The sequence below is a fragment of the Anser anser genome, assembly GCF_964211835.1.
Source record: "Anser anser genome assembly, chromosome: 1".
NCBI classification, from domain to species: domain Eukaryota; kingdom Metazoa; phylum Chordata; class Aves; order Anseriformes; family Anatidae; genus Anser; species Anser anser.
Genome location: NC_139720.1, coordinates 67905677 through 67927332, shown reverse-complemented (window position 1 = coordinate 67927332; position 21656 = coordinate 67905677). Strand labels below are relative to the sequence as shown.

Below are 21656 nucleotides of genomic sequence, written 5' to 3'. Positions count from 1 at the left end.
TCACAAGCTAGTATGCTTGCAGACCTGCTTACATCATTCACAATGTAGATTTAGGAACTGCCAACATGAAAAAATAATTGATTTTGTTCAATGTATGAAAAATACATAATTGCCCAATAAATACAACTTTGTTTTTCTGGAATTATACAGTCTTTCACCCACTGCTCAGATGTACTGAATTTTGAATTTTATTTAATTAAAAGAGAGAGATGCAGAGATTAGCAAAGTCCTGAAAAGTCTGCTGAGTTGAAATTTCCTTAGGAATCAGTGATACACCCAAGCACCCTTACTAGGACCTCACAATGACACCAAGCAAAATGGGTTTCTTAATCCTTTTACCTGCCTTTGGGGCCATGGTTCCCATTTGGCTGCCTGGATGGACAGTGAATCTGGAGTTGAGATTAGACAACAGAGGCACACAGAACAAGGTATCTTTACTAACTCTCAGAGAAGTCAGGAATATAAGTTTAGGGCACACTGACTTCAAATACCAAACATTTGTAGAGATATTAAGCAGAATATTTTCCAAAATCTATACTGTTATAACATAATTTATGTATATATACATATATACACACACACACGCACATATACTAAATCAAGCAACGAGAAACTTCACTTACACATCCATACCTATTAATTAATTCCTCTTCCCATAAAAACGCTTTTTATGGTTTTAATAACATTTGTTGCTACTTTAATCATTTGATTCAGGCTTGGATATTTAATTAACATGAGTGTTTGATCTTCTGCCTTTGTTGCCATTTATTTAGTCCAAGAATGAGAAGCTGAAAGAGATTAGTTTCTGCTGCATACAGCTGCTGCTATTAAAGCTAAACCAAGCAAGCTTGTTTAATAACCAGTTAATTAGCAGCACAGAGCGGTATTGACAGGATTTGCTGGGCTTGTTAGTTCAGTTTACACGTTTATTAGCAAAAGACTTGTTGTGGTGTTGTGTCAATCCATTTAGTCCTGTCCTCCTTGCTGGCAGGTTGTGTCCCGTGAGATCATGGAACCAATTCCCAGCACACTAACTCCTCTTTCCAACTTAGCTATCAACAAAGCTGACCATGGGTGTAAACACAAGGCTCATATTTTCTTCTTCCTACGTACTGGAATGAGGCTTCAGGGGGCTGACAGTATATTTTTAAATATCTGTGTTTGGACTTGCCTTGAAAGTCATGGACTTTTTTGAAGAGATTGCTAATAACGAAACAGTAAACACCCATTTGATAATCAAAATAGGGATGTGAATGACCATGCTGGTAGCAGTGAGGTAGGTTTTAGATACTTTTTGCCTCTGTAAAAGCTAATTCTAAGACTACGTTCAAATACTTCTCTTCAGCTGATAGTGTCAGTGATGGTTTGGAGTCCATAGTCAGTGCCTGCAGCTCTTTAAGGTGATTTTCTAGACTAGGAAGAATAAGTTTTTCTTCCAGTCATTTCAACTGTACTGAACAAAAATTTACAGTAAATGTGATACATTTCTGATACATGTGATACATTCTGATACATTTACAGTAAATATTTGAGTTGGTTTGCCCTTGTCTTGCAATCCAAGGAAAAATTAACTAGTGGTATTGCATGAAGACAGCTGCTAATTGATCATCTACAGGAAAGCTTATTCCTTGGTGTAAGTACATTTCTATGGAAGTGCTGATGGACTTATAGATCAAGTTTCTACACTTGTGTTATTTTAGGAATTATGTGTCTCAGTAAAAGTAATATATATATATATATTTCCTCATCTCTCTATATATATGCTCCAAAATCACATGTATGCAACTTGGTTGACATGTATACATCATTCCCTACTAAAAATACCACGTGACAGTATACAGTCTTGATTCATCATTCAAGAAATAAAGTAATAAAATAACACGAATAGTGGTTTTATCTTAAACAGGGACAGTGATCACATACAAATAAGATTTTAAGATTTAAATATCATATTTGCCAAAAAGCAGAGGTAGGGAAAAATATAATTAAAAGCTTTGCTTTAAAACACTCACCAATTATATGGAAGCTTTCCATCTCTCTCTAAAGACGCAAAGTTGACAAAGGTTCCAGCCCCACACTCCCTGTTTCAGGAAGACAATTGGGTATAAAGTTACCATTTTTGGATTTTCAATGCTTGCAATGATTTTGATTTAAGAGAGAATTCCAGAAATTTCTGGGAAGTGCTGAGCACTCACATTTGTGACTAGGTCTGAGATTATGTGTCATAAACACAACTGAAATCCCTTAATATAGTCCTTCCAACCCAGTAAATGTTCAACACCACCCAAGACCAGGGTCTTTAATAATCCTTAAAAAGGCTGAAAAAAAGGAAAAGATTGGTAATAAAGACCTGAAATAAACCACATCTTCTGTTCATATTTGGGCTTTCTATAGCCTGGCACTACCACTACTTGCTGGCTTAAGGACACTTGCTAAAGATTTACTTTTCTACGCTAAATATTTACAGTCCCACCTTCTATAAAGAGAAGATGTATAACTGTCTCCATTTGACAGAGACGTGGTAACTTTGAGTTCACATAATAAATATGAAAAATACTGAATTTCCTGAGTAATATCCCAGCAAATTTATCATAAATTCATTATTTTCTGCTACAAATGATACACTGACTTGACTATTTTTGTTTCCTTGATTTAAACCAACAGTTGCTTGCAGCCTCTCATTGGATTTACTTTTAATTTCCTCCTGGGTTTTTTATCTTCTTTGACTAGAAGCAGTGACAAACGGGAAAAAATCTTTGGGCTGCCTGTGCAGTAATTCAATAGGAAAGAAAATTAATTTAGCCAGGATTTTCCCAGAGCAAGTCACATGTAAAAGGAACAAAACACACACTGTCCACTGAAAGATATGGCCTGAAAAGTCTTTGTTATGTGGTCATCTGTAGCATGGAATATATAGCCAAGATACAACACACAAAATGTACTCTGCTAGGTAGCCAAGTCCAAGATTATTCACAAAAGCTTTTTACATGAAATCATTTTCTTTCTCTATACAGCAGAGTAAATTAATATAAACTCTACTATGTAGATAAAAAAAAGAATGAAGACTCCAGGACCCTCCCAGACCCAGGAGGCGAAACACGTACAGAGGGTCTGGAGAATCCTCCACAGTTCTCCCAGGTTGACAGGGCTTAGGCCTTGCATGGCACCTGAAATACAGCGTCCTGGGCCTGATTAACTAACCATCTTATCTGTTGACACAGAAAATCTGTTCCAAGCCATATGAAAGATTTGCAAAGCATCTTCAAGTCCTGCCCATGCCTAGTTGCCTCAGACCCTAATCACCCTTTAGGTTCTTGACACAAACCTTTTGTAATAGATAACTGCACTTCTCATTTACCCAATCCAGCAAAGCTCATAATGAGACAAAGGTTGAGGCTCATAGCTAAGGTCCAAAATGAAAATAGAAGGAGAAGACTTGATACTCCTAAAGAGCAGCGAGACTGCTTTTTTGAAGGTATCCTATTCACAAGCATCTCGAACATCACCCATGCACACAAGCTGCGACTAATGTCATAATGTGTTTGTTGTTGTCTGAATGTTTTGAAATTAACATCAGTCTGGTCTTACCTGGCCATTTGTAGATGTTTTCTCCTGAGTACAACAAGAGTCACCAGCAGCAGTCCAATCAGAAGGATACTTAGGATGGCTAATACAGAGATTACCACTATGTTGGGATTCATCTCGGTGACTGTACATACAAAGAAGAGCTCTTGGTTATTCAGGTCAGAAGAGCTAACAGTTCCCCACCTCCACCCCTGTATGTTGATAGTGTTATTTTTATGTACTGTTCAGCCTGGAGTTTTCCAAAGAGAAAAATCTACCACTATAGATAAATGGAGGTTTTGACTAGTTATTGATCTTACTAAATTTCTGTGAGGAAATGACTTCACTGTGGCATTTTGTTAAACTTTGGCATGTCCTGAAACATATATATAGATATGTATATATTCCTTTTAACTGACATCCTTAACACAAGATAAAAGGCAGAAGGAAATATAAAATACATATATTCTTCATCATCTATGTCTCCAAAGCACATTTCAATTCTGAAGATGTTCTTCAGTAATAATCAATATCTTCTCAGATCCAAAGGCCAAGGCTTCATTAATATACTGTGTTGAAATTAATTGAATGACATTGGCAAATAAATTTTAACAGTATATTCTGTTTTAATTAAGATCTTGAATCAACTCTCAATAACAAAACCTTGATTTATTTCTGTTCAATACAGTTTTACTAGCATGAGACCAGATACCCTATTCTGCTCATTACATAAGAAGAAAACCTGCCTGCTTTACTTGCTCAGAATAACTTTACATCAGCGGTTGCCTAAAGAAGCATTTTTTAGACTACAAATCATGGAGATGGAGTAGTGTCTGATGTATAGGACCCAGTGACTAAAGCTATGTGACTCCCTAACTAAGCAGAGATGACACTGATCATTCTGAATGGGAGACTAAAGAAAAGTCCAGTGCTCAGGGCAGTTTAACACTAATTTTCTTTCTTCACAGAGCTAGACTTCATTATATGCCCAGGAAACCTGCATCAGGAGCTATCTCTTCGGGGTTTGACTGCTCAGGATAACCTATTCTCCCTTCTCCTTCTCTCTCACCCTGTCTCCAATTCCTCACTGAAAGCAGAAAGTGATTTTTCTCCCTAGCAGCTCATCAATATGATTTTCCTCGTTTCATCTGGGCTGGCTGAGGAGACATTTTTCTCCATAAATGTCATCAGGCTGTACCAGTTCAGCCTCAAAACCACAAACCAGGTCCCTAACTTCTAAAATCCAGTAGAGAACTGAGCCACTAGTTTGTAACTTTGCAAGTCAAACCCCAATCAGTTTTTTTAATAAAAACTTTTTGAAGTTGCTTCCCCATCCACATCTGGCAGTCCTTCCATGACACAATCAGTGGTGCCAGCATTACTGAGAGCAGCTTTAGAAAGCAAGGAGAAACAGATGTTGCCGCTGAAGGAAGAAGAAGAAAGCAGAAAAGTGCTGCTTACCCATGGTAGAAACCGCAATGAAAGTGGGGACACTGGGGCTATTGTGGCTGAAGGTGGTCACACTGCAGTTGTAAGAGGTGGCAGGGGTAAGGCTGGAAATGGTCACTACGTGTGAAGAGACAGTGACAGGTTCCTACAGACATGGGGAAAAATACACAGAAGTTTGTCTCTCTCATAAATGCAAGAGCACAATCACTGCTCCCCTCTCCACCCACTTATTTGACCTGGTAAAGTTAGGTTTGGTGAAAAAGGCAGAGATTCAAAACCTAGACAAGGTAATTGGGGCCTTGAAAATAGGCAGGTAATCTGGCAGAAGAGGGGAGAGAAACAGGGGTGAAAACAGCAGTGGGAACAGCCCAAAGCACCCCAGGGAGCCCCAGAGCCCCTTGGAGAGGGCAGAAGGGTGCCTCGTAGGGGGTTGGTCAGTTACACGTGTGGTGGGTCAAGTGCTGCATCCCCCAGGACATCCCCAGAGGTCAGCAGAAGTTCTCCTAGGGTCAGCAGGAAGCTCATGAGCTCTGGTTACTAAAACACATTAGGAGGAAAATAGTTATTTTTATTCAAAGTGCAGCTAAGGTAGTCACAATCTCTACACCCTTGTATAAACAGGTCACATCTGTGTCAGAGGCTGTTCCTCTGGGTGTGAAGAGCAGAGCTGTGAGCCTTCTGAGTGGCCAACGCAAAAAAAAAAAAAATTAAAAAAAAATTTAGAGAAAAGCCTTTGGGTAATAACCATGATCGGATATTCCACACTTGTTCTTTGAGCCAGCAGAAATTCTTTACATAATATCTATATATAATGTTTTAGTTACTACATCCATGGTTTTATAAATACTGATCTGGCAAAACAAAACAAATACCACACATGCATTGATTTAAAGATACATGTCCTTATGGTCCTCAAAAGCTTTTCTGTACTCTCCAGCAGGGCCAGGGGTGGGTTGCAGATGCAACAACAGGGATGCTGAGCCAGTGGTTTAGAAAGGCAACAAGGAGCAGTTTCACAAATGAACTCACTCCAGATACAGAGTGCAAGATCCTGCAATAAGCCCTGAGCACTGGATTTTTTCAGTGTCCTTTTGTCAGCCATGGGCTCCTTCTAGACTAGCAAGGGTTCCTGTTGCAGTGCAATTCTGAGTTATATTACACAGATGATACGTACATGAGTGTAGGGGAGGAGAGCTTTATTCCCTGAGCTGAAGGGAAGGAACATAGTTTGGAAATTGGACTTGATATGACTTTTTTTTTTTTTTTCTATTTTCCCCTCTGGAAAAAATTTAAATTAATCAACCAAAAGATGTTCAAACGTGAAAAGCTGATGCTTTTCATTTTGCTGATTTAAAAATAGTGGAAAGGTACAAAAATATTCATGTAATTAGCATGGAAAATAATAAATAACGACTTTTCATCAGTCTAATAAGAAAACATCAATTTTTTAAGGTTCTAAAAGGAGCCCTTCCCCCTTTTACATTGAGGCGGAAAAGAGAGTGATGAATCTAATGAGAAGTGAGCTGATAATCTCTGTGCATTTCCCCTTCACTGCCAGATGTTCACGTCAACAAATAAGAAACCCACTGAAGTTCCTGCCAAATGGAGCAGTCTTTTCCTCATGTTCTTAAAACACAACTGTTCAGCAATAAAGCTGCAAATCCTGTGGTACCTCCCTTGCCCAATCACATCGTTATTTTGAATCTCTGCTAAGTATGTAATGACGTCCTGATCTTTCTTTATTCACAGTGAAAAAGCAGGAATCTAGATGTGGAATCCAAACTATCCAAAAGATTAAAGTGCATTTAAATATGTTCTCTTTTAGTCAATACCTTTCTTGATATAAATAAAATATTAAATAATTCACAGACTGGTTCTTCTATTGGGTTAAAAAGCGTGTATGGCTCTTTCAGAATAATCACTGGCCTGAGTGGGTATTTTTCACTTTTTCCCCATTTCATGTGAACCCAAATGAGAGAATGATGTTTCATGGCATGTAATCACAGTGATTCACCAGACCATCAGCTAAACCACAAAGTAATCCTCAGATGTCGCACAACATTGATGTGCAACAAATCAAAACTACTACTGATCCTCCTTTTCACAGAACAACTTTATCAATGTTTATGTGACCTCAGAGCACAGGTACCTTAATGGTCAGAGGAAAAAGAGGTTCATTTGTAAAGCTGAGAATGTGAGCCTAGAAGGAAATACCCTAGAAGACAAAACACCCAAGAAGCAGCAATATTTGCAACATTTGAAACGCTTGCAACATAAAAGAAATCTGAATAGCAGTTAAGGTCCTACTGAACTTCACTTAACTGGCCTCAGTACCAAGGAAAAGTAAACCAGAAATAATTAGATACTGCATAAAAGACCTCAGACCCATGGTATTTAAATATGTGTATTTTTCCCATTACTAATCAAGTTATCTGACCCTTTTCCCCTTCCTGCCCATTGATGTTCCCTTAATTTTGTGTCCTCTCATGTTTTGCAGAGTATATTAGAGTTCATCTCGTGACTAACCAAAGATTGAGACTCTGCTGCATGTCTTGGATGCACATAGCTTTTGTTGAACCAGCAGTAATCTCATCAGCAAGACAGAAGCCAATCTTAATATTGTAAAAGAACCCACAAATTTAGCATCTGAAATGCTTTAGTAGCTCAGCTCTGAAGAGTTTAATTGTTGACCACCTTACCACATCTGGTTGAAAGACCAAACCTGTATACCGACCATAAAATTTCATTGGGCTTTATAAGATGGATGCTAAGCAGCAGACAATAAACCTGAAAGATGCAAGGTCCAGTCACGCTTTCAGAAATGAAGAGCAAAAAGCAAAGAGGTGCTCACATACCTGGACTTTTGTTTCCTGAACAGATCCAGCCTGCTGGCAGTAGACTTCAAAGAAATCAGCCACTCCTTCTTCCACCCACAGCAGAGTCACAGAGGTCTGAGTCTTGTTGACAGCAAAAAGTGATTTTGGAGGGGCTGGTTCTAGTTAAGGGAAAAATTCCTTTTATTAAGCTTATCTCTAAGTCTCTATACCACCAAGAAGAAGCAGCATCAAACAAAAATAAATGCAATGCCTGCTGCCCTTCTATCTTTCGTTTCTTTCAGATAGTCTGCCAGCATAAAGCACTGCCTCACACGATGATAAGTGACCAATGTAAAATGGGAAGATGATGAAGTGTTTTTCTTCTCTATTTAAACTGTTCTCTATTTGGAAAGTTGGATAATTACTTCACTTCCCTTTTGCGCCGAGTCTTTGCTTGAGAACAATCAGCATATTCTATTAATAGGAAAATGTTAACAGAAACTTTTTGAGAAAACAGCTGTCCACCTGTTAGCAACACACTTGGCCTAAGGAAGTTTTACATTGCAAGGCCTGAACCAGGAGATGATAATGAAACAGCCTCCCACAAGTGAACTCTGTTTAGGTTCACTTAGTTGTAGGAGAGGAAATAGTCATTTGGCAGTTTAAAAACATCTTGTATTTTTTTTTTTTAAATCTTATTTCAATGTTAATATTTAAGGGCCGTTGGATCTGCACTTATTTCAGTTAGCTGCAGAATAAGTTTTCTTTTCTCACTGAATGCACAGGCTCAGATCTCAGAGGTCTTTAATTTATTGCTTTGGTATTTATTGCTGTTGTGGGGTGTGACCTGGCAATATGCAAACATATACAAGGGATTGGGTTTTCTATGTGGCAAGGAGATGATCTGTGTGAAAGGAGGGCTATCGCCATCCCCAGGGCAACAGACTGAAGACTGTAAACTGCTGGGTGGCATGGTAATCATAGAATCATTGAATGGTTTGGGTTGGAAAGACCACCTTAAAGGCCACCAAGTTCCACCCCACCGCTGCCACCGGCAGGGACACCACCCACTTGATCAGGTTTGCCAAGACCCCATCCAGCCTGGCCTTGAACACTTCCAGGGACTGGGCATCCACAACTTCTCTGGGCAACTTGTTCCAGTGCCTCACCAGCCTCCAAGTGAAGCATTTCTTCCTAATATTTAATCTAAATCTACCCTCTGTTAGTTTAAAAGCATTACCCCTTGTTCCTATCACTACATTCCCCGATGAAATGTACAAGAGCACAGGAGTGCACTGCAAACACTGCCCACTGAAGCTATTATTTCCTCAGCCATTTGCTGTGTATCCAAGGCCTCATTTTGCCATTCTTTAGGCTTTACTACACTTATCATGCAGCATGGGCAGCAGGGACGAACAAAGTGACTAAAAAATGAAGGCTGCTTTAGAAACGGGTGGAAAAAGAGCAAAGCATGGGGAGGAAAAAGATAAAATGTCGTAAAGGAAAAACACTACTTAAGACATGAAGTCCTGGAAAGCCTCCAGGGATAGAAACCCTCCTCGAGGGCCCTCTTTTTTGCCCACCAGCACCACGTAGGCTCTGGCAGCGGAGGCCACACTGACCTCCAGTGGAGGTCGCCCTCCACTGCATCGCCTGCCGGGATCGCGGCAGGGTACTGAGAGGACGGGAGAGTGGTTTTGCTGTTGAGATGCTATATACATTTTCCAAAATTATTTAAAGACCAAATTTTGATCCCGATTTTCATCCCAATGACTTCATACAATGACTACTGTCAATACTGTCAATCTTCAAGACTCAGGCATGCCGGGCTCCTACGGTTTGCCATCAGAGAGTACAAAGTTTAGGATTCACATTTCCAAGCTCTTCTCCGGGGCTATGAGATTTACTAATCTACAGCTGTTTGATGAAAGTTGTCAGTCTCCAACAATGACCCAATTCCAGGATCCTGACACACTATGTACAACAACATTTTGCTCTTATCTCTTCCCTTCACTAATAATTTGTTATTCTTATTCCATGTGATGCTGTCACAGGAGCCTGATTTTCTACCAAAGAACATTTTCTACCAAAAACAAAACCAAACGAAACCAAAACAACAACTAAAAAACCTGGCACAGGACTTGCTGAAGTGGTTATAGATATTTTGGAGAGTATCTGCTCCTCAGACAATCAGATCAGTGTTCTAAGGTTGGAAGCTGCCAAGATTATATTGGCAATAGCAAAAGAGTTGAGAAGAGCAGGGTAGGGACTGAGGCACAGTCACGTGGCTGCTTCTGTATCATGAGGACTGCAGTGTAGATATTGTTCCAGAAGGACATAAGAAAGTATCCCTCTCCTATAATTACACCCATATATCTGCTCCTGGATTCAGAAATACATTCCATCCCCCACTCCAGGTAAAAATGGTCTCAGTTAAAACATGAGCTTTACATTTGGACATCATCCCAAGCAAATCCTCCTTCTGCCTCCAGCAAATGGCTTGATTTTTCTGCAGGTGGAAAGTTGCCAGAATGAAGCAAACATCATGGAGGGAAGAACATTTGGCAGGAGTGCTTAAGTGACTGCCAAATGCTGAGTCGTCTATCACTTAGAATCAGTTCCCACTACTGCTAATTACAACTCTCATTGCTCTCCCTCAGAAACAGAGAGAAAGAAAACCTCTGGTAAAATATCCTTGCTATTGTCTATTCAAAGTGTAAAAAGGATAAAGGGGGAAAAAAACAAAAACCGCACACACAGAAGTCTAGAAGTGATTTATCAAAACTGAATTCTTTCCACCTTCTTGTTGGTAATGAAAAAGCAAGAGCAAAATAACCATAACAGTTCAATAAGAGTCTGCCTGCACTTGCTAGTTGCTGTTTTCCCTGTTCATAAATAAATAAATAAATAAAGGAATACACAGCTAGGCTCCAGGGTGTGCAACATTAGTAATAAATGGCACTTACGGACCTGTCTGAAAGATAAAGCTAGCTGATATTTTGAAATACTCCTCCTAAAAATATCTGGATAATGGTAGTGGGGGGATATACTTATCTCCCGTTGGGAATGAACACACTCACATAACTGTGCACAGGCACAGCCATGGAGGACATGGACAGTGGACAGGACTTGCACAGGAAGGGAAAATCCATGGAATTTGTTTACATCTTTCAAATATTCCCTTTGATGAAAAGATGTGGAAGGAATTCAGATTCTTGTGGTTGTACTATTTGTCCCAGCACTGTTTTAGGGATCTGAGTAAAAGAGAGCTATGGAAAAAAATAAATAGACAATGATTACTCAAAGACCACAAATTCAATTAGAAATTATGGAAACCTTTAAAATCATTCCTTTCATTGTCACTCAGGAAAGGTTTACTATGTGTGTAGAGAAGATAATCCAGTTTGAAAATGGAGTTAATGCCTGTAAAAGCAGTAAAACATGCTTCAACATTTCACAGCTTTAGGCATCTAGGGCTCTACAAGTCTATGTGTGTGCAAAAGTGAAGAAAACTCTCTCAGGTACAATGGTGTACTGTCCAGTCTTCCTCAGAGGGAAAGGAATGTCTTTTTTGTTTGTTTGTTTCTTAGAGTAGGTTACACAATTTTCTCCTAGAAAGACGTTGAGTCCACAGCCATGAATTGTAATTAATCTATTTAGTAAAAAAAAAATCTAATTGATTTGTATTTAAAGATGCACATTGGTGTTGGAGAAGTCCAGGGAGAGAGGAAAGGAAAAGGGAAACCTGACCAGGAGGCAGAAAACAAACTGAGAAATAGGCTTACCAAAACCAACAAATGTTCTTCTTTGTATTGAAAAGTTCAGCTGTGAATCTCAAGTCTCTGTTCCCAAAATCTGCGTGTGCTCAAATGTTAGGAAAATAAATATGGAACAGAGTAGTTCTCCCAGAAAGGCACTGACTCCTACTTCCATTTACAGTTAGATTCTGCTACTCTTGCTCTTTGTGAGTAATACTATTTTAGGAAGTAGGGTCACATACGGGAATGAGACAATCTTCACAGCAAGGTGAGGCAAAAATTACAGCTTTCCAAAAGAATTTCAGTCACAGGTACTTGACTCCGAAATGAGGAAGATGCTGAATTTGCTGACACAGTTACTTCTGGAGTTTAATGTGAGAAAGAGCCAGTTCACAACTTACAAACAAGCATACATTTCTTACCCAATTTCACAAGCTGGGGCAGGGAAGTATTGCTGCCTCTTTCAGTACAAGCAGTCACTGAAAGGTTGTAAATATCCCCTGGAGGCAAGCTCAATACTGCAGTCATCACACTGCGTGTTACCTACAATAATTATAGACACCAATTGTTAAATACAACCCAAACCAGACATCCTTCTTCTAAAATTAATCTGGTCACTTTAATGCAGGATAAAGAAAGTTCTACGCAAATCATCAGATTTCTTCTGCATACTTTAGATTTGTTACATGACCCAGTTCCCACTGACACCAACAATAGAAAGCCATAATGCTCAGAAGAATACCACGATGCAGACAGAAAACAATCTTAGGCTGTATTTTCTACATGACCAGTGAAAATTAAATGTATAAATAAAATCTCTCTCACATATCTGAGAATACACTTGCATCTAGATTTTTCGAGTTCTGCAAAAATCTTACCAAACCATTGAGTTGAGTCTGTTGCAATGTTAAAGGAATTTAAACTCCTAAGAAGAGTACACAAGATACTTATAGGCAAGCCTGTATATATCCTAAGGACCTGCAAATTAAATTTGTCTGGGCAAGTCTAACACCTATCTGGAGACCCACTCACTTGACAGTAGAACCCAGGGTCTGACGACAGATGGGGTAAGATGAGCACTGACCTGAGTCACCTACAAATTTGAAACCAGATATGATCCAAGACTGAGCTAAGGTTCAAATATGTGAATAATGTGAATACCTTCTTCTTATTGTAGGTGTGAGTAAGCTACCAATTTCTCCAAGGCCATGGAATAAGATGCAGAACTCAGACACTGCAACAGACTGTCTTCAGAGGATGTGTAGTGTAACTACAAAGGGTACATTCACGATCTCATACTGGTCACTTAATTTTCAGTCTGAAGTTTTCAGATCCAGGAGGGATGGACAGTTCTAAATGAATACTAACAGAGCTATCCACATTATTTTAGTAACTTATATAAAAACTAACCAACTTCTCCAGAGTCTTCAGAAATATACAAACAACAGAAAGAAGTCATAATCACCTGATTGTTATCTATAAATTTTAATAATTCTAGAAGAAAAAACAATCATAATGGCAACCTTAACTGTAATAAATAAGTAGCCTAAATAAATAAAGGAAACTATTTCTGAAAGTGACTAACAGAGCTTAGGAGAACAGGTACACCCTTAAGCCTGCAAGCATGATGCATCCATATTTACAAATATAAGCAGTACCATAAAATTTAGCAAGGTACCATAAGAGTTATGTTGTTGTAGGAATTTCCTGAAGTGTACTTGCTGGGTTCTCTTCTCCTGAAGATAACAGAAAGACAAATATTCCTCAAGACAGTTTTGAAGTTTTATTGTAGACACCCTGTATTGTAGATACTCTCTATATTTAGTCTTTTGTTTAAACTAAGGATTTCATGTTCAATATTCATTTTCATTTAATTTCATATTCAATGTTTATTTTATATTTATTTAATCTAAGAATTTTCTATTCAAATCTATTTTATCAGAAATTGTGTCACAGGAGTCAGATTTTTTTCTTGAAAGAATAATTATCTTACTGAGAACGTGACTTTTGGAAGGGAGGGGAGGGAAATCACAGCAAAATTGTTTAGAATTAAATTGTTAGAATACTTTATTAGGGGGGAAAAAATAAGATGTGGAGTTTTCTTCCTCATTTGAAACAAAGATCCAAATATTGGACGTTTCTGCCGTTCTGAAATGTCATGTTTTTGAACAGTTCCACTAATCATGTAATTAGATTCATGGTGCAACAAGCTCCAGATGGGTGCACTCTTGCAGCCACTAGGAATCCAATGAATTCTACAGTGTTCCATCTAAACTCAAATAAAAATTGGTGATGAACTTGCACTTATGCTGAAAATCCACTTCCAATTCAGCATCTGGTGAGTCCTTCAGCTGTAGAAGGGAAACCTTTCTTAGGAAAAGACCAAACACTTTTTCTACCTGTCTATGATTAAAAGTTCAATAATGGGGTTGAAGATGGTCACAGGCTGCATGAAGCTGTGCTGCTGTAAATATGCTCCTGTGCTGCAGCACTCCACCAATATTTCAAACATATCTCACTATATGTCCAGGAGCTGCTCTTTTCCTTCAGTTCAAACATGCACCTCAGCACCCTGCTAAAGCGTGACTTCAATCCATAATTGGAAAACCCAGATTTCTTTTCCTAAGTGATTTTTAAATTGGCTGAAAGAGTTCAGAAGAACTTCATAACATCTGGCAAGTTTTCTAACAAGTGCATAAATTCTGGGTGAAGTTCTCATCTCATCAGTTAGTGGAACTTGTATTCAAATAGAAAAAGGGAAGTTATAGCAATTGGTATGAATGAACTAAAAAAACCCTCAGCCACTAGTGTAGTCTAGGTTATTATTAACTAGAAATTGAAAGGACTCTGTTTTCTACAAAAACACTCTTTACATTCTATTGTCTGCAGTTCAGAAGTTTAATAAGCCATTTCTAAATTCTAACCTAAATCATCAAAATTTGTGTAGGATCACAATAGAAGCATTTTGCCCACTGGCTATTTTGAGAACTTGAGTCTTTAGAAGTGCGTGTTCGCACTCTGAAATAACTTCAACTGACCAGGCTTCTATCAATCTTGCTCAAACTGTGTAATATGAAATTATCAACTGAGGAAAAACAAAACAAAACAAAACAGTAAGAGAACGACAGTTTTCCCAGTCACACTTACGCTCTTCTTGATTTTTTTCTTCCCTTCCGCAATGACCATCCAATGCAGCATCCTGGAATGAGAGAGGTCAGTACCGTCTCCTCCATAGGTCCAGGTGACGTACAAAAGGTGGTTGTAATATTCTATTGAGGTAATCTCGGGTGCCACTGGTGCTGAAGGAAGAGGACAAATATATTACAGACAGGCTCTGGCACAACTGATCACCAAGTCCAATAATAAAATTCTGCCAAAAGGATACTGTTGGGAAGAGAGCGTCATGAAGAGAGCAGAAACATATTAGTAAAGTCATCTGCATTTTATGCAGGCACCTGAGTAGTAACTGAAAGAACTGAAAAATAGCATTTTCCTTTAGGAACGTTTGGAACAGGAGTATATTTTTGTTTGCAGTCCTTCAGTTAAGAAAAAAAAAGCATGAAGCTAGTGACTGATACAAACCACTTTTTGATTTAACATCTATAAATGGAATTCAAAGTCAAATTAGAAGCCTCAGACATTGCTTCACTGTGTTACAGCACTGAAAAGCAGTGATATTCAATGAGAAATAAATAAGAATTGTCACACTGAATAATTTGGATAGTTTTTCCACAGGAAAAAAATAAATACCTCTTCACTGAGTTTGCATCTTCCTAGGAGGAAATGTCCCAAACCTGCACTTCGCCAAAGAACATCTTTTTGCATGAAAAGTTTTGGCTCCCAGTGTGAAAGTCCCACCATCAGAGAAGGCAGCAGTCAGCTGACAGACATCTAAGCGTCAAGTGTCTAGTCTACAGGCATTTGGCAACTTTTTGACTATGTCATTAGGTAGTAGGCAAAGTAGCTGTTGTGCCTCCTCTTCCTCTGTACGCTCCACCACAACCCTGTGAGCCTGTTCTAAGGCTTGGCTTATGGTGGGTCGCTCCCTGAAACTGCCATCAGGCCAGCAAAATTTTGGTTCCCTGTGAAGCCAAAGGAGAAAGACAACCATACAACCTCCAGAGCTTTCCTGCTAAAGTAAGTATTTAATGGGAGGAAGAGAATTTCCCCCTGGAGATGCTTCTCTCTATTAATTGCAGAGCCAGCCATTGCCCTGCTCCCTGGCAGAGCCCTAGGTGCCAGCAGCCACATGAAGGCAGGATGGGCTGGGAGCAGGGGACTGATCGACGGGGCCACAAGGTGTCACTGCTGCTTTCAAGAAGGCTTCTGACTTCTACACTGAGACAGTTGTCAGAGAACAGAGATTTACTGAAGTAGTTACTGAAAGGCAGAAAATGCAATGCATGAACAATTTAGAGCCATTTAGAAACGTTTAGTAAGACTCTCCTCTCAAATTCATCTTGAAAACACCCTTTTATGGTGTTGAGAGGAAGCAGACTTATTTATTGTAAAATCTTTAAAGCAATGTTTCTTTTAATTTCTATAGTCTCCAGACCATCCCTATCATGGATTGTGTATTCTTTACAATCTAAGGTCACTACCAGCATGAATCTCATATACTACTACTAATTTCCTAATATACCTAGAAATTGATGTCATGCTTGCCCTCCTAAAGCTCACGTAGCTCAAAGTCTTAAATATTTAGCAACAGAACCTGCAGGGTATATGAAATGAGACTACGGGCCAGGACTGATGTGCCCAACTCCCTTGGCACCATTGTCCACTGGGAGCTGAGTGGCACAGAAAGACAGTAGGAAATTACAGCTCATTGCCTGTCTGGCGGAAGCGACAGCTGAAAGCATCCACTGGACTGAAAGACAAGAGCTTCACAGTAAGGACAGATGCAGTTGTACTCAGCAACACTGACAGTCTGCCTGCCTTTCTTTCCATTTTTTTTGCTTCTCCAAAGCTAAAAGCATTCTCATAGTAAACAAAAATGTTGGTGGTCTAAAGTGCCCTTGCTTATGATTGCTTTAAATCCAGCTGTTTACAGCAGGTGGCATTAAAAACTCATTAGTCACCTCAGCAACACCAGCAGTGCCACAATTTCTCCTTCTGTTAATACAACATCACGCAACTGTTCCTGCAGGAGCCTGAGAGAGCAAATGCTGTTTCTGGCAAGTGTTTACTTACGAGCAGTCTGGGGCCCCCAGGCCTCCCTCCACACTCTTCTGGAGACATCAAAACAGTTGGTGTGGGAGAGAGCTATACATCACCCAGTCTCTTCTAATACTCTTTATTCCAGGTACTGTGGTTCAGTAGGGCCCCTGCCTAGCTATAGGCTCCATGTGAGCAGTGGGACTCTGCGCTAGGGAAATGGTTTGTCTGCCCTGAGCTTGCTGCAAGGTGTGGTCCCAAACTCCCAGGTGATCCTTCTGCTGTGTTTTAAAAATCAGGCTTATGTTCCAGGTACAGAGGTTAGCTTCCCAGCAATACACAGAAGAACTGACAGATGGTGTACTGTCAAGAAGATCACAAAACCTGCTATTTAGTATTTTAAAGTTTAGTTTTGGCCTTTTTGTTTTTCTTTTTTAAATTCTTGGCAACCTTCTCAGGCTGTGCAGGGGAGGTAGTGTTATTCGGAACGATGCAGAAAGGGACCAAATGCTCCATAAAAACATCTGCTTGCCCCCGCTCTGGAAAGAAACAGGCTGAGGGTGATAAAGAAGTTTGCAGTCTCCTCACAACTTGAAACAGTGTAAAAGTGCATCTACTGGGGATAAACATTTCAAATCTGCAGACATGAAAAACTGGCATGCCTCTGTCTGGCAAGTTAGCCTGACAGTAGTCCCAGGATAAAAATGAAGAGTATTCAACTAATAAGGTAATCAGAGGGCAGGAGAGTATTTAATGCTCACATTCAATGGTGATTGTATATTGATAAACCCTTGTAATTTGATCAATCTGGATTTATTTATCAGGATTCTTCCCTTGAAATCTGGCTCACTGGTATTCAACATTTTCATCAATACTCTATAACTAAAAGCATAGCTGATGAACCACGCAAGTAGCACAGCGACTGGCAGAGGAGAGAATCTGGACAGGGCTGTGGTTTGAATTGTTGGCCCCTACACTGGGCCTGTTCAAACAAAGTGTATTTGGGACTGTCAGGTGCAAAGTCAAATCTTTAGGAAAAAGGAACGCTGGCAGCACTTCTCAGATGGTATGTTCTGGAAAGCAGCTACTCTAGGAAGGATTTAGAAGGGACAAAATAGAAGCAAATCACACAGACCTCCAGTGTGAAGCCATAGAAAATGTAATCACTGAGATGCACAAACAGGAGAGAACTGAATAGAGAGCTGATTTTGCCTCTTTGGGAGCATTCAGCAGGCTGGTACTACAATTTTAGGTGCAGGTTTTCATGTACTTTGGTAAAGACAGTAAAAATTAGCAAGGCAGAGTTGGGGAAAAAAAGCAGCATGAGAAAATATCTTACTGAGAGAGCACCTGAAGAGCTCAATGGATGCAATTTATCAACAGAAAAGAGCGAAGCTAAATTCAGTGCAAAGGTTTAAAAAAGAAAAAAGATTTGTGGCTCTTCAGTCAATAAGTGAAAAGTGTAAAAAGAATCATAGACTAGATATTAAAAATAGGAAAATTCAGATAAGCAGCAAAAGATAAATCTTTGATAATAAGAGAAATTAAATACAACTTTCGAGGGGATTGGTGGCCTCTCCCCCTCTGGATATTTTCACTGTAACACCAGATGATTTTTCTGAAAAGGGGTTTTGCTAATCACAAATGGATGATATTATCTGGTATCTTCATCCATTTCTGATTTTGTCTATGTCTGCAAGGTAAGAAACTGATACATTTTTCATCTGATAGCAGTAAAAGTCCTTTCCCCATACAGAGATGCAAAATGATCCTGATGAATCCTTATATTTTAGAATAACCTTCATCTTCCTAAGTTTTGCTGCAGGTTTCTAAAGACATGACATAAAGTGTGAGGGCCCCACTGGAACATTTCCACTCCAAAATGCTGAACCTGGTACCCAAATCAGTTGGAAAAGACATTTCCCCCTATATACAGCAGCCAGCCATCTGGAAAATTACTTCCTTAGAGTGAAACAGAAAAGATGACTGATGCCAAAGGACACTGCATGTCACTGAAGACTTGTCACGGGGCCCCAGTGGGTGCTGCGAGTTTCTGATAGACAGAGCAAGCACCAGGATTTGTCCCAGTATACGCTGGGATCAGGTATTTCAGGATTGGAGGTTTCAGCTGACTTCAGGGGAGCTAGGACTCAACCAACACAATGATCATTTTTCCTTCATGGTTCTGTCAGGCACAGGAACTATATTAATCATCAGTACAAAGGGGTTGTATTCAGTTCCCTTCCCCAGTTACATCCTCTGAGACTTTCACCAAACAGAAAATCTGTGTCTAGGCTAGTATCTGTTTAGGAGGGAGTAGCTGGAAATCATAGCCTGATTTCCCTCATAATGTGATTTCTACAGCTGGAAAAGAAGAATGAGTCATACTTATTTCCTCTCATAGCACATCTGAATTATTTACTGCTTTCAATCAGCTGTACTTCTGCAAGGTGAGCTACATGGTGGTAAAAGCAAAACGGTTCGATAGCAAACCTTGACTTAAGCAGCCTGGATGCTAGAAACACTTGGCAATGAGCTTACAGGAGGTCTTGGATTAGCCAGAGAGGGAACAGCATTCATTTTACATATGGAAGACTTGAGCCCAAACTGTCTGACAGAAGACAGGGAGTGTGCTAAATGCAAAACCAGTCCCAGCTGGGAGAGGGCTATCAGTGGGATTGTATCAATTTGCTTCAGCTGAGAATCTATATCGTGGACAATAAAGATGGCCAGCACCACAGCTTCACAACGCCAACATACCAAGCACAGGTGTGATGCCTTGGTCACAGAAGCACCCTTCTCTCCTCATGGTGTGCAAACAAAATGCACCCAGCAGGAAGGGCAAGATTGGAGCACAAGAAAAACATGCTGCTAAACATACTACCTGCCTCGATCTGCGTTAAGGGCACAGAACTCTACTGCTCGTTAGCTAAGCTGCCACAGTCACGGTCTGATCTGTGGATTACTGGGAGGAGGAAAGGGGAGAAAAACATTTGGAAACAGTGTAAATATAAGGACTTTTTTCACAATATTAACAAACCTCCAAACTCACGTTATTTGTTTATCTATAAACTTCTCAGTGGGTAAAACGTACAGTGTCATAGAAGACAAGCAGGATCACTGGCTCTCTCTGGAGCCATGCCTTCAGCTGAAAGACGACTGGAACAGAGCAGTTAAACACTGTGCTTTGCACAGGAAAATTATATATACCAAAGCAGTCATCAGAGCTTTCCTTAAAACACAAACAAGAACAAAACCCCCTTAGCTATTAAATACCCTAACTTGCAAGTGTCTGCTGGTGAAACATAGCATCCGTGTTAGACTTTCTCAGCACTCCTGCTCCTGGCATCATTTCCACAGTCTTTTCAGAAGGCTGCTTACCTGTAATGAAGCTGATGGTGGAGCTGTCACAGCAGCTCAGCTCTGGGTCCCCCCAGGTCACCATGGTGACCCGGAAATTATAATACCAAGCAGGCAACAGGTTAGCTATTCTCTGCAGAGCGAGAAAAGACAAAGAGCAGCTCAGCAGAAAATTCATCAGCACAAGACATGACTTATAAAATGAGACAATGTTTATAAACCTAGTGCCCACACATGGCACCATTTTACTAAGGAAGCACTTCTTGCTCCAGTGGTAACCACTGTTCTGTGGCATTTGGATTTATTCAAAAATCTGTGCAGTGAGACCGAACATGGTTGTGATAGCACTGCTGCTTATCCACGGGCACATGGTCACAGGTCTACCCACCATGGGAACCTCCCATTGAAACATGGGTTCTTCTTTTTTGATTAAATGGACTTTCGAGGCGAACTAGAAACAATGTTTTTGACTCAGATGTCATCACTTCAAAGGACTTTTTTTTTTCTTTTCAGATTTTTGAAGTGTATTTCATATTGTTTTATCATTTATTATAAATGAAATATGAAACATGACTTATAAATGAGACATAAATTATATATATAAATACAAATGAGATATAAATGAAGTATAAAATACAATGTATTTTATATTGCAATATCATTTGTGTTATTTAAGTTAAAATTCAAATACTTCCAATGCCAGCAGAGAAAAAAATTATTTAAATGAAAATCCTAATGATATTTTGTAATTCAAAATAAAAGGAAATAGGAAATAAGAACAAAAAAAATTCAACAACTTAGAAACTGCTTTTTTCACAAATCTCTGCTGTTTGCAGTGGTCTTTTTTTCAGATGCTACAAGGCAATCCACATACAGGGTTTGATGCTTATTCTCTTTATGATTTTTAGAAACAATTATATCCAATTAACACCGAGACCTTGAAGCTACTTGGTCTTCTTCTGACATGCTCCTGATGTAATATTGGTAATACCAACATTATTTTGATAACATTAAAATAATCTTCAGAGTAAAAAATAAATGAAGCAACTAAATGGACTGAAAGGCCGATTCAGTTCCAACACTTCTGACCAAGTGATAACCCCTTCAGGAAATTGTTTTTTTATCTAATCTATCTTTTTTTTTTAATCTAATCTATCTTTTTTTTTTTTTTATCTAATCTATCTTTTTTAGTTTTTTTTATCTAATCTAATCTATCAGCTTGATTTTTGATCCCCTGCCTCCTCACTGGACTTGGCACTGTTGCTTCAGAGTCCACTATCAGAGATATCAAATGATTTACTGACCGTATGGGAAACTGTGGGACGGGTGGGATTCTCGAGCACTGCTAGTGATCCCAAGTAAAAGTTCAGCAATACTTACTTATATGTTAAATGCCATAACACAATGGGAAGATGCTCCTTCTCTAATTCAGGGTAACTCTTTTAAAAAATTCAAAGGAGTTGAAAAGGAAGCCAACTTCCCTTAGCTTCCACGAACAGGATTTGCAACGGTAATGGGCAATATCATGTCATTTTCTAATGAACTACATTTA

General features: G+C 39.3%; 1 protein-coding gene across 9 annotated transcripts in view; it reads right to left on the bottom strand.

Annotated features, from left to right (window-relative positions):
• PTPRO (protein tyrosine phosphatase receptor type O) overlaps positions 1 to 21656 on the bottom strand; it is a 163904-nt gene that overhangs the window by 21823 nt on the left and 120425 nt on the right. For all 9 annotated transcript variants that reach the window (XM_083831136.1, XM_083831137.1, XM_083831142.1 and 6 more), the window contains 7 exons: positions 20126 to 20237; positions 14735 to 14886; positions 12010 to 12130; positions 7869 to 8008; positions 5026 to 5158; positions 3589 to 3709; positions 2013 to 2081 (listed from right to left, as the gene is read on the bottom strand). In XM_083831136.1, coding sequence (XP_083687262.1) covers positions 2013 to 2081; positions 3589 to 3709; positions 5026 to 5158; positions 7869 to 8008; positions 12010 to 12130; positions 14735 to 14886; positions 20126 to 20237 — 848 coding nt within the window. The remainder of the gene's footprint in view (positions 1 to 2012; positions 2082 to 3588; positions 3710 to 5025; positions 5159 to 7868; positions 8009 to 12009; positions 12131 to 14734; positions 14887 to 20125; positions 20238 to 21656) is intronic.